General features: G+C 64.4%; 4 protein-coding genes and 2 non-coding genes across 6 annotated transcripts in view; 1 reads left to right on the top strand and 5 right to left on the bottom strand.

Annotated features, from left to right (window-relative positions):
- Nucleotides 1-1,193, top strand: part of DHDH (dihydrodiol dehydrogenase) — a 3,636-nt gene extending 2,443 nt beyond the window's left edge. The window contains exons 5-7 of the mRNA XM_015616359.3: nucleotides 176-300; nucleotides 719-869; nucleotides 960-1,193. Of these exons, the coding sequence (XP_015471845.1) occupies nucleotides 176-300; nucleotides 719-869; nucleotides 960-1,078 (395 nt within the window). The 3' untranslated portion in view covers nucleotides 1,079-1,193. The remainder of the gene's footprint in view (nucleotides 1-175; nucleotides 301-718; nucleotides 870-959) is intronic.
- A 17-nt stretch (nucleotides 1,194-1,210) lies between these two features.
- On the bottom strand, nucleotides 1,211-3,586 carry RPL13A (ribosomal protein L13a). The gene is made up of 8 exons (XM_015616360.3): nucleotides 3,509-3,586; nucleotides 3,212-3,284; nucleotides 2,917-2,982; nucleotides 2,490-2,591; nucleotides 2,324-2,409; nucleotides 2,021-2,080; nucleotides 1,655-1,777; nucleotides 1,211-1,326 (listed from the first exon to the last, which is right to left on the bottom strand). Exons 1-8 carry the CDS (start codon nucleotides 3,521-3,523, stop codon nucleotides 1,240-1,242), a joined length of 612 nt encoding a protein of 203 aa, XP_015471846.1. The 5' UTR covers nucleotides 3,524-3,586; the 3' UTR covers nucleotides 1,211-1,239.
- Nucleotides 2,152-2,224, bottom strand: LOC117243794. The gene has a single exon (XR_004495704.1). It is a non-coding gene; the product is annotated as a small nucleolar RNA SNORD34 (small nucleolar RNA).
- Nucleotides 3,063-3,141, bottom strand: LOC117243793. The gene has a single exon (XR_004495703.1). It is a non-coding gene; the product is annotated as a small nucleolar RNA Z195/SNORD33/SNORD32 family (small nucleolar RNA).
- A 429-nt stretch (nucleotides 3,587-4,015) lies between the features above and the next one.
- On the bottom strand, nucleotides 4,016-8,465 carry SLC17A7 (solute carrier family 17 member 7). Its single transcript, XM_015616358.2, has 13 exons — nucleotides 8,404-8,465; nucleotides 7,779-7,990; nucleotides 7,634-7,657; nucleotides 7,408-7,537; nucleotides 7,207-7,321; nucleotides 6,736-6,823; nucleotides 6,364-6,450; nucleotides 6,074-6,199; nucleotides 5,616-5,782; nucleotides 5,369-5,501; nucleotides 5,185-5,295; nucleotides 4,981-5,108; nucleotides 4,016-4,494 (listed from the first exon to the last, which is right to left on the bottom strand). Exons 1-13 carry the CDS (start codon nucleotides 8,463-8,465, stop codon nucleotides 4,201-4,203), a joined length of 1,677 nt encoding a protein of 558 aa, XP_015471844.1. The 3' UTR covers nucleotides 4,016-4,200.
- Nucleotides 8,466-8,749: 284 nt separating this feature from the next.
- On the bottom strand, nucleotides 8,750-11,119 carry PIH1D1 (PIH1 domain containing 1). Its single transcript, XM_015616357.1, has 9 exons — nucleotides 10,887-11,119; nucleotides 10,752-10,815; nucleotides 10,478-10,666; nucleotides 10,325-10,386; nucleotides 10,168-10,252; nucleotides 9,993-10,086; nucleotides 9,827-9,917; nucleotides 9,331-9,519; nucleotides 8,750-9,246 (listed from the first exon to the last, which is right to left on the bottom strand). Exons 1-9 carry the CDS (start codon nucleotides 10,965-10,967, stop codon nucleotides 9,214-9,216), a joined length of 888 nt encoding a protein of 295 aa, XP_015471843.1. The 5' UTR covers nucleotides 10,968-11,119; the 3' UTR covers nucleotides 8,750-9,213.
- Between the last annotated feature and the right edge of the window lie 6 nt (nucleotides 11,120-11,125).

Here is an 11,125-nt window from a genome sequence, read left to right as displayed (position 1 = left end):
GGGGATTGGGAGGGGATTGAGGTCACTCCCCATTTTCCCACTTTCCTTCCCCTTTTGTCTCGTTTACCTCCGTTTTATTCCCACTTTTCCCCCCCCATTTTTCCTTGTCTCACTCCCCCCCGCGCTTTTCCGAATTTGTCCCGCCGTTCTTTTCCGGTTTTCCCCCGTTTCCCAGGCGTGGACGAGTCGGTGGCGGTGACGCTGGAGTTCCCCGGGCGGGCCCTGGCCGTGCTCACCTTCTCCATGGCCGCGGAGCTGCCGGGGGGGGCGGCGCTGGGGGGGCCGCGGGGCTGGGCTCAGGTGACCCGAAAAACCGAGCTCGACCCCGAAAACTGGGGGGCGGGAGGAACCAAACGCTGCCACGGGGCTAAAAATCCCGGATTTGGGGAGTTTTAGAGGGAAAAACTCGATTTTAGGGAGGGACCGTGGGAGTTTGGGGGGTTTTTTGAGTTGTTTTTGGTTTGGGGTTGTTTGTTTTGTTTTGGGGTTAATTTTAGAATTTTTGGTTTTTTGGGGGAATGGGTGTTTTTGAGGGTTTGGGGGCTGTTTCGAGTTTTGGGTTTTTCAGAATTCTGTTCCATTTGTGTCACGGTTTGGGTTTTCTTTGGGGTGATTTGGGGTTTTTTGTTTGTTTTGGGGAGGGCTTTTTCCTGGCTTGTACTCTGGGGTTTGGTTTTTGGGGCCAAGGCGTCCCTGACGCCCCCTCTGCCCCCCACAGCTCCCCAGCCACATGAACTGCCCCACCGAGCTGCTCTGGGGGGGTCACCGCGAGCACTTCCCGCTGCCCCCCCCGGCCGAGCCCCTCAACTTCCCCCACAGCACCGGGCTGCGCTACGAGGCCCAGCACGTGCGGGAGTGCCTGCTGCAGGGTGAGGTCTGGGGAGAAATCCCCAGGGTTTGGGACGTCCTCAACCTCTGGGGGGTGTCCGGGGGCTGCTGACCCTCCTGGTACCCCCCAGGACTGACCGAGAGCCCGGAGATGCCGCTGGCCGAGAGCGAGGTCATCGCACGGCTGCTGGACGAGGCACGGGCACAGGTGGGGGTGGGACCCTCAGTGACCACCGACCCTCCCGAGTGACCACTGACCCCCCAGGGTAACTGTGGCAGCTTCGGTCTCACCCACCTGTGGCTCAATAAAAGCTGGAAAACCTCTCCAAAACCTGACCCTGGTCATTCCCAGGTGACCCCAGTAAGACCCAGATGCTCCCAGTTTGTCCCAGTTTGTCCCATTTGGGTTTATTACAGCAGGAGCCCGTGCTGCCGAAGCACCGCCGTGAACGGCGCCGCCTTCTTCTCCGCATTGCGCTCGGCCCGGCGCCGCAGGCTCTGGAAACGGGGAGAGGAAAACCAGGGCAAAACAAAAAACAGAAAAAAGAAAAAAAAAAAAAAGTGGAAAAAAATCAGGGATTGAGTGGCCCCCAATTTCCCCCCACACATTGAATTCCCATGGGAGTTGGGGTCTCACCCCCTGGGCTGGGGCTCTAACCTGGTTTTAGAGCTTTCCCAACCCGTTTTTCCTCCCTGTGAATTTCTTGGAGAGTCCCACACCCAAATCCTGGGGTTTTCCCTGCCTGGCTCCAGACCCTCCGCTTTTTTGTTGTCCTTCCCCCTGCCATGCCAAGGGATTTTGGGATGTTTTCCCCGTTTTTCTCACCATCATCTTCCTCTTTTTGTTGTACCGAAGCTTCGCCTTCTCCTTCCTTTTCTCCTCCAGTGCTTCCGTCACATCCCGGTACTTCCAGCCCACCTCGTGCGCCAGCCGGCCCAGTACGGCAAACTGGGGGGCACTGGAAGATCAGGGGGGCCCAGGACCCCATAAAACCCTCCCAAATTCCCATAAACCCCCAAAATTTCATAAAACCGCCCAGAATCCTGTAGACTACCACAGACTTTCCCCAAATACCCCTAAAACTCCGGCCAAATCCCATTAACGCTCATTAAAAAACGCCCAAAACTCTCACAAAACACCCCTAAAATCCCATAACCCCCTCAAAGTTCCATAAAAGCCCCCCAAGCTCACCTTGCGCGTGGGTTTGAGCCGGATGATTTTGAGGGCAGCTGGCACCACCATCCGCTTCCGCTGAAAAATTTGGGAATTTTGGGGTCTTCTGGGGTCCCTCAGGGGGTTTTGGGGTGGGTTTATGGGGCTCCAGGTGTCTCAGGGCTTGAGGTTTTTCTCAGAAGTAGTCAAACAATGTAGGTAAAAGTAACATCATAGACACCAGGCTTTAGGGGCAGTTTGGGGAGTTCCAAGGGGGGGATCCTGAAGGGGGCATTTGGAGGGGAATCTGGGAATTTCAGGGCTGAATTTTGGGGGTCCCACCTTGTCGTAGGGCGGGGGGATCCCATCGAACACCTTGAGCCGCTCCAGGGCCGCCTGGCCCCGCTTGGTCTTGTGGGGCAGCATCCCTGGATTTGGGGTAAAAACCGAAGAATCAGGGGCAATTCCGGGGGGTTTTGGGGAAGGATTTGGCAGGGTCCTCGCTCACCTCGGACCGTGCGCCAGAAGATCCTGCTGGGGGCTCGGAAGTGAAACGGGCCCCGGGAGGGATTGGTGTTCATCCTCTTCCTCAGGAACGCCAGGAATTTCACTGGGGCAGGGGAAAAACGAGGCGAAATCGCTCAAAAACGGAGGTTCGGGAAATCTCGGGGACTTTGCTGGGATGGGAAAAGGGGTTAAACCCCCCTAAAACCGGTCTAGGAAATTCACCGGCATGGTCAAACAGAATAAATTCCCTAAATACGGGGACTAGGAACTACCAGGAATAAGAAAATGGGTTAAATCCTCCCAAAACGGGGGTCCGGGGATACAGGGAGAACCCGGGACGTTCTGGAAACTTCCCACAACTTCTCCGCGACCTGGAACCCTCCCCAAAAGCCGGGATTTCCCCCCAAACCCGGGGTCCCCCAGCTCACGTTTGTTGCGGTAGAAGTTCCCGGAGATGTTGATGCCCTCGCAGCGAACCACGACCACGCGGCGGCCTGGGGAAAGCGGGAGCCGGGCGGGTCAGGGCCAGGCCGAGAGCGGGCAGCTTCCCCCGCCTGCCGAGCCCCTGAACCCCCCGCGCTCAGCTGGTAGTGCATGGAGGCGGCTCTCATTGTCGCCAAACTCGACAGCCGAAAGGGCTCATCACGGCGTGGGGGGCGCGCTTATCCCGGTGGATTCCCGGTGTTCTCCCGGCACACCCCGGGAAAGGGGCCCCGCACTCACCCAGCAGCACCTGCTTGGCCACGATCGCCGCCAGCCGGCCCAGGAGGTGCCCGCGGCCGTCGATCACCAGAACCTGCGGCACCGGGAGCACGGAGTGAGGCCTGTTCGCGGCCGGGCCCGACCGGGCTTATGCCGCACCGCGGGGCCTCCACGTGGCCGCACCCCGCGCCCCTCCCGCCGCCCAGCCGCGGTTCCCCGCAGCCCCGTTACCGCTAAGCCCTTTCCCAGGGCCCTCCGGAGCCCACCCGGGAACCCCGAGCCCCCCCCCGAGCGGCCCCGGGTCCCCCCGCGCCGCACCCGCGGCTCCGCCATGGCCGCCGCCCGCTCGCAAAGAGGCCCCGCCCCCTGCGCGCCGCGGGGTCGCCCCTCCCGGCGGCGGGGCAACCGCAGGGGCGGAAGTGATGCAAGGACGCGAAAAGGGCGCGAAGCGGCGCCGGGCAACGTCGTTAAGGGCAGAAGTGACGTCACACCGCAAAGAGGCCGCGAAGCCGTGTCGGGAGGAACCATCGAGAGCGGAACTGGCCCAAAAAAAATCCCTTCAGTGTCCCCCAGTGTATCCAGAACCACCTCCGGTGCCCCCCAGTACCTCCCAGTGCCCTCCAGTATGGGTCCGAGCCATTCCCCGAGCTCCCAGTGCTCCGCCAGCAGCCCCTCCAGGGGCCCCCAATATGTATGCCTGTATTTATGTATTTATATATGTATTTATGTCTGCATGTATGTAGTACCGCCGCCAAGCCCTCCCGGTGCCCCCCCGTACCTCTCCCAGCCCCTCCCAGCGCCCCGAGTATAACGCTCCAGGCTCTCGAGCGGCCGCTCCTTGTATTTATATATGTACAGCGGAGGGGGAGGGCCCGGCTTTCGAGGGTCTTGGGGGCCATGGGAGGAGGGCGGCGGCTTCCCGGTGGGTCCCTGGGGGTCTTCGGGGGTCCCCTGGTGGGTCCCTTGGGGGGGGGCGGTTGTTTGCAGCACATTCCAGCCGGCGTCCGGCGTCACCCATGGGGGGTCCCCGGGGCCGGGGTGGTGCCGGTGGCCCCGTAACTCGCGGGGGGTCCTCCCGGGGGCCCACCCCCGCCGACTCCTCCGACTCCTCCTCCCTCTTCCTCCCCTTCCTCCTCCTCCTCCTCGTCGCTGCCCAGGCCGCCCGGCGCCAGCGGCTCCGCCTCCTCCCGCGGCGGCTCCGCCCACGGCTGCGGCTCCCCCGAGGCGAAGGCGCCGTAGAAAGCCACGCCCGCGTAGTGCACGAGCGCGGCGATCAGGAACACCCACTGCCACTCCTCCCGCGTCTGCGCCAATCAGCGCGCGGGGGCGGGCCCGGGAAAAAAGGGGCGTGGTCAATTGAGAGCGCGGGAAAATGAGTGGGCGCGGCCAAGGGAAGGGCGGGAAAATAAGGGGCGTGGACAATGGGGAGGAGGCGGGGCCAAAACGAGTGGGCGGGGCCAAGCGTACAGTGAGTGACGGGGGCCGGCGCGACTCTCAAAATTCGCGTCTCCCCTGCCCCATTGTGTCCCCCTGGGTGCCACTGTCCCCCCATGTCCCACTGTCCCCCCATGTCCCACTGTCCCCCCGCATGTCCCACTGTCCCCCTGCATGTCCCACTGTCCCCTCACATGTCCCACTGTCCCCTCACATGTCCTACTGTCCCCTCATGTCCCACTGTCCCCCATGTCCCACTGTCCCTTCATGTCCCACTGTTCCGTCATATCCCACTGTCTCTCCCTGGCTTCTGCTGCCCCCAAGCCCCCCACTGTCCCACCGTGTTGTCCCCACACCTTGTGGCGTGTGAGTGCCCCCACGATGAGGGGACACACCATGCCGGACAGTGTCCCCACGCCGTTGGACAGCCCCATGAGGACGCTGGCGTAGCGCGGGGCGATGTCCAGGTGGTTCACGTTGAAGCCTGGGAGGGGGACAGGGGTGTCACGCGTGTGTCCCCTGCTGTCCCCACCCCCCGTCCCTCTGTTCCCTGTCCCCACCAGAGATGGCGAAACCACTGAAGCCCACAGCCAGCACCAGGAAGGAGATGGCCACGGCCCGGGAGTGGGAGTAGCCCACGACCAGCAGCAGTGTGGCTTCCATGCCAAACCCTGTGGAGGGGACATTGTCACCTGCTGTCCCCCCCGTGTCCCCCCTGATGTCCCCTCCTGTCCCCTCTCTGACCGCCGCAGTTCATCATCTTGCGGACATTGGTGGTGGACATGAGTCCCCGGGAGCGCAGGAAATCGGCGATCTGGCCCCCAATGGGCACCACGATGGTCATCACCAGGTGCGGCAGCGCCGACAGCAGCCCCACCTGCAGAGGGGTTTGAGGGGATTTTGGAATTTTGGGGGATTTTGGAGGGGAGGTTTTGGTGGATTTTTTTTGTGGGGGTTTTTGGGGTGTTTTGTGGGGCTTTTGGGGCTCAACCTTGCTGATTTCAAAGCCAAAGACCTCCTCGAAATAGGCTGGCTGGCTGATGAGCAGCAGATAGAAGGTCCAGCTGCGACAGAAGTTGGCCACAATGATGGCATAGACGGGCATCGAGGTGAAGAAGTGGCGCCAGGGCGTGGCCAGCTGTGGAAAGGGAGTGGCCACTGACCAGCTGACCAGCAGGAGTGACCCCCATGCCACTTCTAGTCCGGGTCTGGCCACAATTCCCACGGTATGAAGCACCCGGACCTTGTTTGTGCCCTTGGTGGCCCCAAGTGTGGTGGCCCCAGTGACCCTTCTGTGACCCCCCAATGACCCTTGACCCCTAGTGACCCCCCTCAGTGCCTCCCAGTGCCCGTCCTAGTGCTCCCAGTCTGACCAGTAGTGGTAGTAGTGCCCCCAGTGACCCCCCAGCGCCCATCCCAGTGCTCCCAGTCTGACCAGCAGCGGGTTGCTGCCCACGCTCTCGCCGATGCTCTCCTCGATGTATTTGCGCTCCTCGGGGGAGATCGTGGGGTGCTGGGCAGGGCTCTCGTAGGACACCAACACCCAGAAGAGGTACCAGAACACCCCGAAACTGCCTGGGGGGGCACTGGGGTCACCAGGGGCACTGGGAGGGGTCCCTGAGGGGGTCTGGGGTCCAGGGGAGGGGGGGTTAAGGGGGCTCAGGGGGTCTCAGGGGATCCAGAGGACCCCAGGGGGGGATCAGGGGTCTCAGGGAGTCCCGGGGGGGTGGGGGTCTCACCGTAGACGTAGAACACCGAGCTCCACCCCGTGTATTGCACCAGGACCCCGGCCAGCGGCATGGCCACCACCGCCCCCGCGTACGAGCCTGCCGGGGGGACAGCGGTGACCAGGGACACCCGGGGACACGCAGTGACACCCCAGGACCGCCGCTTCCATCCAGCCCCACACCAGTCTGCAAGCCCTGGGATCCCTATGTGCCGCTCCCACCCCGTCAGACTCCGATTACCGGGGGTGGGGAGGTGTCCCTCTACCCCACCTTGGGTTCCTGACACCCCCAGGTCCTGTGCCACGTCCCCCCTGTTCTCCCAAAGGCCGTGGTGGCCCTGTAGCCCCCCAGTAGCCCCCCTGAGCCCATCGGTAGCCCTGATACCGCAGAAAGCCGTGGTGGCCAGGCGGCTCCGCTCCAGGGGCGGTGCCCACTTGCTCCAGATGCCGTGACAGGCGGGATAGGTCACACCCTGCCGGAAAGGGGCGGGATCGTCACGGACCACGCCCACAAAGACCACGCCCACACAACCACACCCTGCTGGGCACCGGGGCCAGGGGCTACAAGGGTCACACCCACCCCGGCCAAGCCCTGGCCATGCCCTGGCCAGTGGGAGTGTGGGGATGTCCAGACCCCAACCTCACCAGCTGAACAAAACCCACCCCAAATGCCCCAGAATCAACATGAAATGTCCCAAAACACCCCAAAGTCACCAGAAAACCTCCAAACCCACTCCAGCTCCCTGATACACACGCCAAAACACCTCCAAAACCCCCCAACGCACCAAAACTCTCCAGATAATCTCCCCAAACACCTGAAAACACCTGAACCCCCCAAAAAACGCCCCGCCCTGACCTCAACCAGCCCCTGCATGACGCGCACGGCGATGACACAGCCGACGTGGGTGCGCGCGGCCGACGGGATCAGCATATTCAGCACCGAGGTGGACACGATGGCCAGCCCGAACACCCTGCGGAGAGGCACGGAGGTGACAGCGACACTCTCAGGGCCACCCTCCACTTTAGGGCCGCCCCCCACTTCAGGACCACCACTGACCTGTTGGCAGCAAATTTCTGGGCGATGAAGCCGCCAGGGATCTGGGTGACAATGTAGCCCCAGAAGAAGGAGCCGTGGATCATCCCCACTGTCTCGGGGTCCCAGTTGAACTGGGCATGCTGGGGGACACCCAGGGGAGGGGTCAGTAGGGTGGGGGGACACACCCTGTCCAGGTGTGTGTCCCCCACACCTGTCTGTGTCCCTTGTCCCACAGACATCCCAGACCTGTGCCCCCCCCGGGACCCCATACCTGTTCCTCGGCCCTGCTGCCCCCTTACGTGCCCAGGCCCCATGCCTGGATCCCGGCAATCCCTGATGTCCCCTGTCTGTGGGCAGTCTGTGGCCCTGCTGCCCCTGTACCTGTCCGTGGCTGGGGTTGACCATGCTGACCACGGCCACACCCAGGTTGCAGCGGATGCCGAAGCTGATGCAGAAGCCGATCCCGCACAGGATGGCGATCCCGTAGCGCCGGGGCAGCCCGCAGAACGTGCAGTCCAGCACGGGGGGACGCGGTGGGGTTGGGGTGGCCCCCCCCGAGCTCAGCTCCAGGCTCTCGGGGTCATCCTGGCGCCGCTCCAGGAACCTGCAGGAGCCAGCGGAGGGCTCTGCTCACCCCAGTCCCACCCCCCCCATGTCCTTTTCCCCCCCGTCGTGTCCCCGGGTTCCCCCGGGACCCCCCCGCGGCGGCGGTGGCAGCAGATTAAAGGCTCTAAATCCCCCGTGGTGGTGGCGCCGGGGAGGGGACGAGGACAGGGACGGGGACACGCGTGGCACGGACACGCGTGGGCTTGGTGGGGGGGGACGCACACGTGTGCAGGACACCCCAAACTCCCTCAAAAGCCCCCCCCCAAATGACCTGACCCCAAATTCCCCCCAGGCTCTTGTCACAGAAGGGTGACAAAGCCACAGCCACACCCTGTCCCAACCCACCACCCCAATCCTGACCCCCCCCAGACCCTCCTCAATGTCCCTGTGCCCCCAAATTTGGGGTCTCACCTGTGCAGGCGGCCCAGCCCAGCCCCCAGCTGGCGCCGGAATTCCTCCTTGTTGAATTCCATGATGAATCAGGGCACCATGGCCCGAGGGGAAACCCCCCAGGACACCTCTGTCCCCCTCAGGGACACCCGGGGGACACCCAGAGGTCAGCTGGGGGTGTCCCCCCTCCCTCCCCGCAGCCCCCCAACCCCTCTGGTGGCTCCTGGGGCCTCTTGGCTCTTCCTGGGAAGCTCTGGGAAGTCCCCCACGGCCCCCCCCGGCCCCGGCTCAGCCCTAAATCCCCCTCAATCCCCCCCTGCGTGGGCTGAACCGCCCCGGGGGGGCCTCAGCCAATCACACGACACGGTTTGGGTTTAACTTTTATTGGGGGGTTTCATACAGAAAAGTAGGTGGGGGGACCTAAGGGGAACAGGGGAGTCCCGAGTGGATGTGGAGGGTGGGAAGAGGGGTCAGGAGGGGCCTCTGGGGAACAGGAGGGTCCTGGGGGGGATGCTGGACAATCCTGGAGGGGATCAATGGGTCCTGAGGAAGGGTCCCTGAGTGGTCATGGCATTTTCAGGACCATCCTGAGAAATGTTCCGAAGAGGTCTGAGGATCCTGAGGGGGATCCCCAAGGGGAAATCCAGGATGATCCTGAGGTGGGAGGGTCCAGGATGATCCTGGGGGAGTCCAGGAGTTTCCAGTGGGACCCCAAAGAGGTTAGGGGATCCTGAAGGGGGTCCCTGAGGGAAAGTCCAGGACGGTCCTGGGGAGGATCCAGAGCAATCCTGGAAGGTCTCAGGGGGTCCGTGGCGGGGGGTCCCTCATCCCTCACACCCGCAGCGGCATCGTCACCGTGAGAACCTGCGGGGGTCGCCGGGTGCTCAGGGAGGGGCGTGTCCCCCGGCCGGAAAGGGGCGTGTCCCGGCCCGCGGTTGCCATGGTTACCTTGGAGCGGCGGTGGAAGCGCGCGCGGCACCGCGCCGGGTCGGCGGGGAGGGGCAGCCCCAGCTCCAGCAGCGCCCCCTGGCGGGCGGGCGGACACGCGGCCCCATACGTGGCGGCGCCCCCTGGCGGCGGGCGAACCAGCAGCAGCCGCTCCTCGCTCAGCCCCAGCCAGAGAGACCCCGCCCCCTCCTGGGAGGAGCCCAAAGGGGCGGGCCCAGAGTTGGGCTACGCCCACAGCTGGGCTACGCCCACAGCACCCCCAACCCCTGGTCGGGCTTTAGGGGAGCCTCCATTGTCCCTCTAGCCTCCCAGGATTGTGGAAACCATTCCTACCACAGCCCCCAGTGTCCTCCCAGGACACCCCCCCATCCCACCCCCCAGTGCCCCCTGAGCCTCCCAATCTGCCCCCATTGCCCCTCAAACTCCCCCTGGAATCAGGGGAACCCCATAACCCAACCCCAGCACATCCCAGTTCTCCCCAGCTACCCCCACTCACCACCTGGGGCAGGTGGACCCGGGCCTGCAGCACCTGCGGGTCCTGGGCCGAGGGCTCAGCCACCACCACGAACTGTGGGGGGTCTGGGGGACTGTGGGGGGGGCACAGGTCAGGCTGGGAGGGCCCCAGGGTTTTTGGGGATGGGTCCTGGGGGGTCCCCACTCACCCGGGGAGCTCCTGGATGTGGGGCCGGGGCCGGGCCCGGATATTCTGGGCTGAGATGGAGCCCAGGAATTTCCGATTCCGCAGCACCCGCCAGCCTGGAGGGATTATGGGGGGTCACGTGGGGGGGGCAGACTCCCCAGCCCCATCTGAGCCCTCCCAGCGCCCCCCAGTCTCACCGGTGGGCTCCAGTTCCACCCCATACTTCTCCGACAGCCCCTCCATGGCCACGGTCAGGAAGAACTCGAGGTACAAAGGATCGGCCTGGGGGGGCCGGGAGGGTCAGAGCCCCCCAGACTCCCCTGAGACCCCAACTTTCCCCATCCTGATTCTCACCTGGAGCGTCCTGAAAAACCCCGAATTCACCACCACGTCGTAGGCAGTGCAGCCTCGGCCTCCTGCAGGATTTGAGATTTGGTGAGAATTTGGTCGTGGGGGTGCCCGGGGAAATGGGGGACTCGGGGACAATTTCGGGGGAGGGTCTCTGACCTCGGTCGAGCTCGGCGTGGGGCTCCCCGAGGCTCATGGGGATCCGGAAGCCGCCGTCGGGGCCAGGGGGCTCCTGCAGGAGCCTCTGGAGGCCCAGGGGGGACACGGGCGGGGGCGGCGGCACCTCGGGCGAGTGACAAACGTTGACGAACACTTTGTCCCCACCCGCGCGGGTCTTCACGCACAGCCCTGGGGGGGACACGGGACTCGGTGTTGGGGGGGGGGGTCGGGGATCCCCCGAGCCCTTCCCAAAATCTACCGAAGCCCCCCTTACCCGGCTGCGGGGTGACCGCGCGGGCGGGGCCGGGGCGCGGGGCCTCCTCATGGTCCGGGGTCACCTGCGGGAATGAGGGCGGGCTTCAGAACCGGGACCGGGATCAGGGCTGGAACTGGGACCAGGATCCCCCACCTGCAGCAGGAGCCGCCGCAGCGCCGCCTCCTCCTCCTCGTCCGCCTCCAGCTCGGCCGAGAGCAGCGACGGGTCCGTCATGGCCTGATGGACCGGGATGGGGGAGGATCCGGGGGCGAACACCACGACCCCAGTCCCGGGACGGACCGAGGCCACCGGGCCGCTCGTACCGCGGCCGCAGCTTGTTCACGTTCCGTCACTTCCGCTCCCGGCGCGGCCCTGTCTCCATGGTTACGCGG

The sequence above is a fragment of the Parus major genome, unplaced genomic scaffold (genome assembly GCF_001522545.3).
Source record: "Parus major isolate Abel unplaced genomic scaffold, Parus_major1.1 Scaffold419, whole genome shotgun sequence".
Classification (NCBI taxonomy): Eukaryota; Metazoa; Chordata; class Aves; order Passeriformes; family Paridae; genus Parus; species Parus major.
The sequence above is the reverse complement of the archived record's forward strand: the minus strand, read 5'-3'. Positions and strand labels throughout refer to the sequence as shown.

Coding starts and splice junctions, on each gene's coding strand:
- RPL13A (XM_015616360.3), bottom strand. Junction 2,081..2,323: donor TCCCCCCGCCCTACGACAAG/GTGGGACCCCCA, acceptor CAAATTTTTCAG/CGGAAGCGGATGGTGGTGCC. Junction 1,327..1,654: donor ACAAAAAGAGGAAGATGATG/GTGAGAAAAACG, acceptor CCCCGTTTCCAG/AGCCTGCGGCGCCGGGCCGA.
- SLC17A7 (XM_015616358.2), bottom strand. CDS start 8,465: ATGGAATTCAACAAGGAGGAATTCCGGCGCCAGCTGGGGGCTGGGCTG. Junction 7,658..7,778: donor GGTCAGCATGGTCAACCCCA/GCCACGGACAGG, acceptor GCCGAGGAACAG/GTATGGGGTCCCGGGGGGGG. Junction 5,783..6,073: donor CATCGGCGAGAGCGTGGGCA/GCAACCCGCTGC, acceptor TCAGCTGGTCAG/TGGCCACTCCCTTTCCACAG.
- PIH1D1 (XM_015616357.1), bottom strand. CDS start 10,967: ATGACGGACCCGTCGCTGCTCTCGGCCGAGCTGGAGGCGGACGAGGAG. Junction 10,087..10,167: donor GGTGGAACTGGAGCCCACCG/GTGAGACTGGGG, acceptor TAATCCCTCCAG/GCTGGCGGGTGCTGCGGAAT. Junction 9,247..9,330: donor GCTTCCACCGCCGCTCCAAG/GTAACCATGGCA, acceptor CGACCCCCGCAG/GTTCTCACGGTGACGATGCC.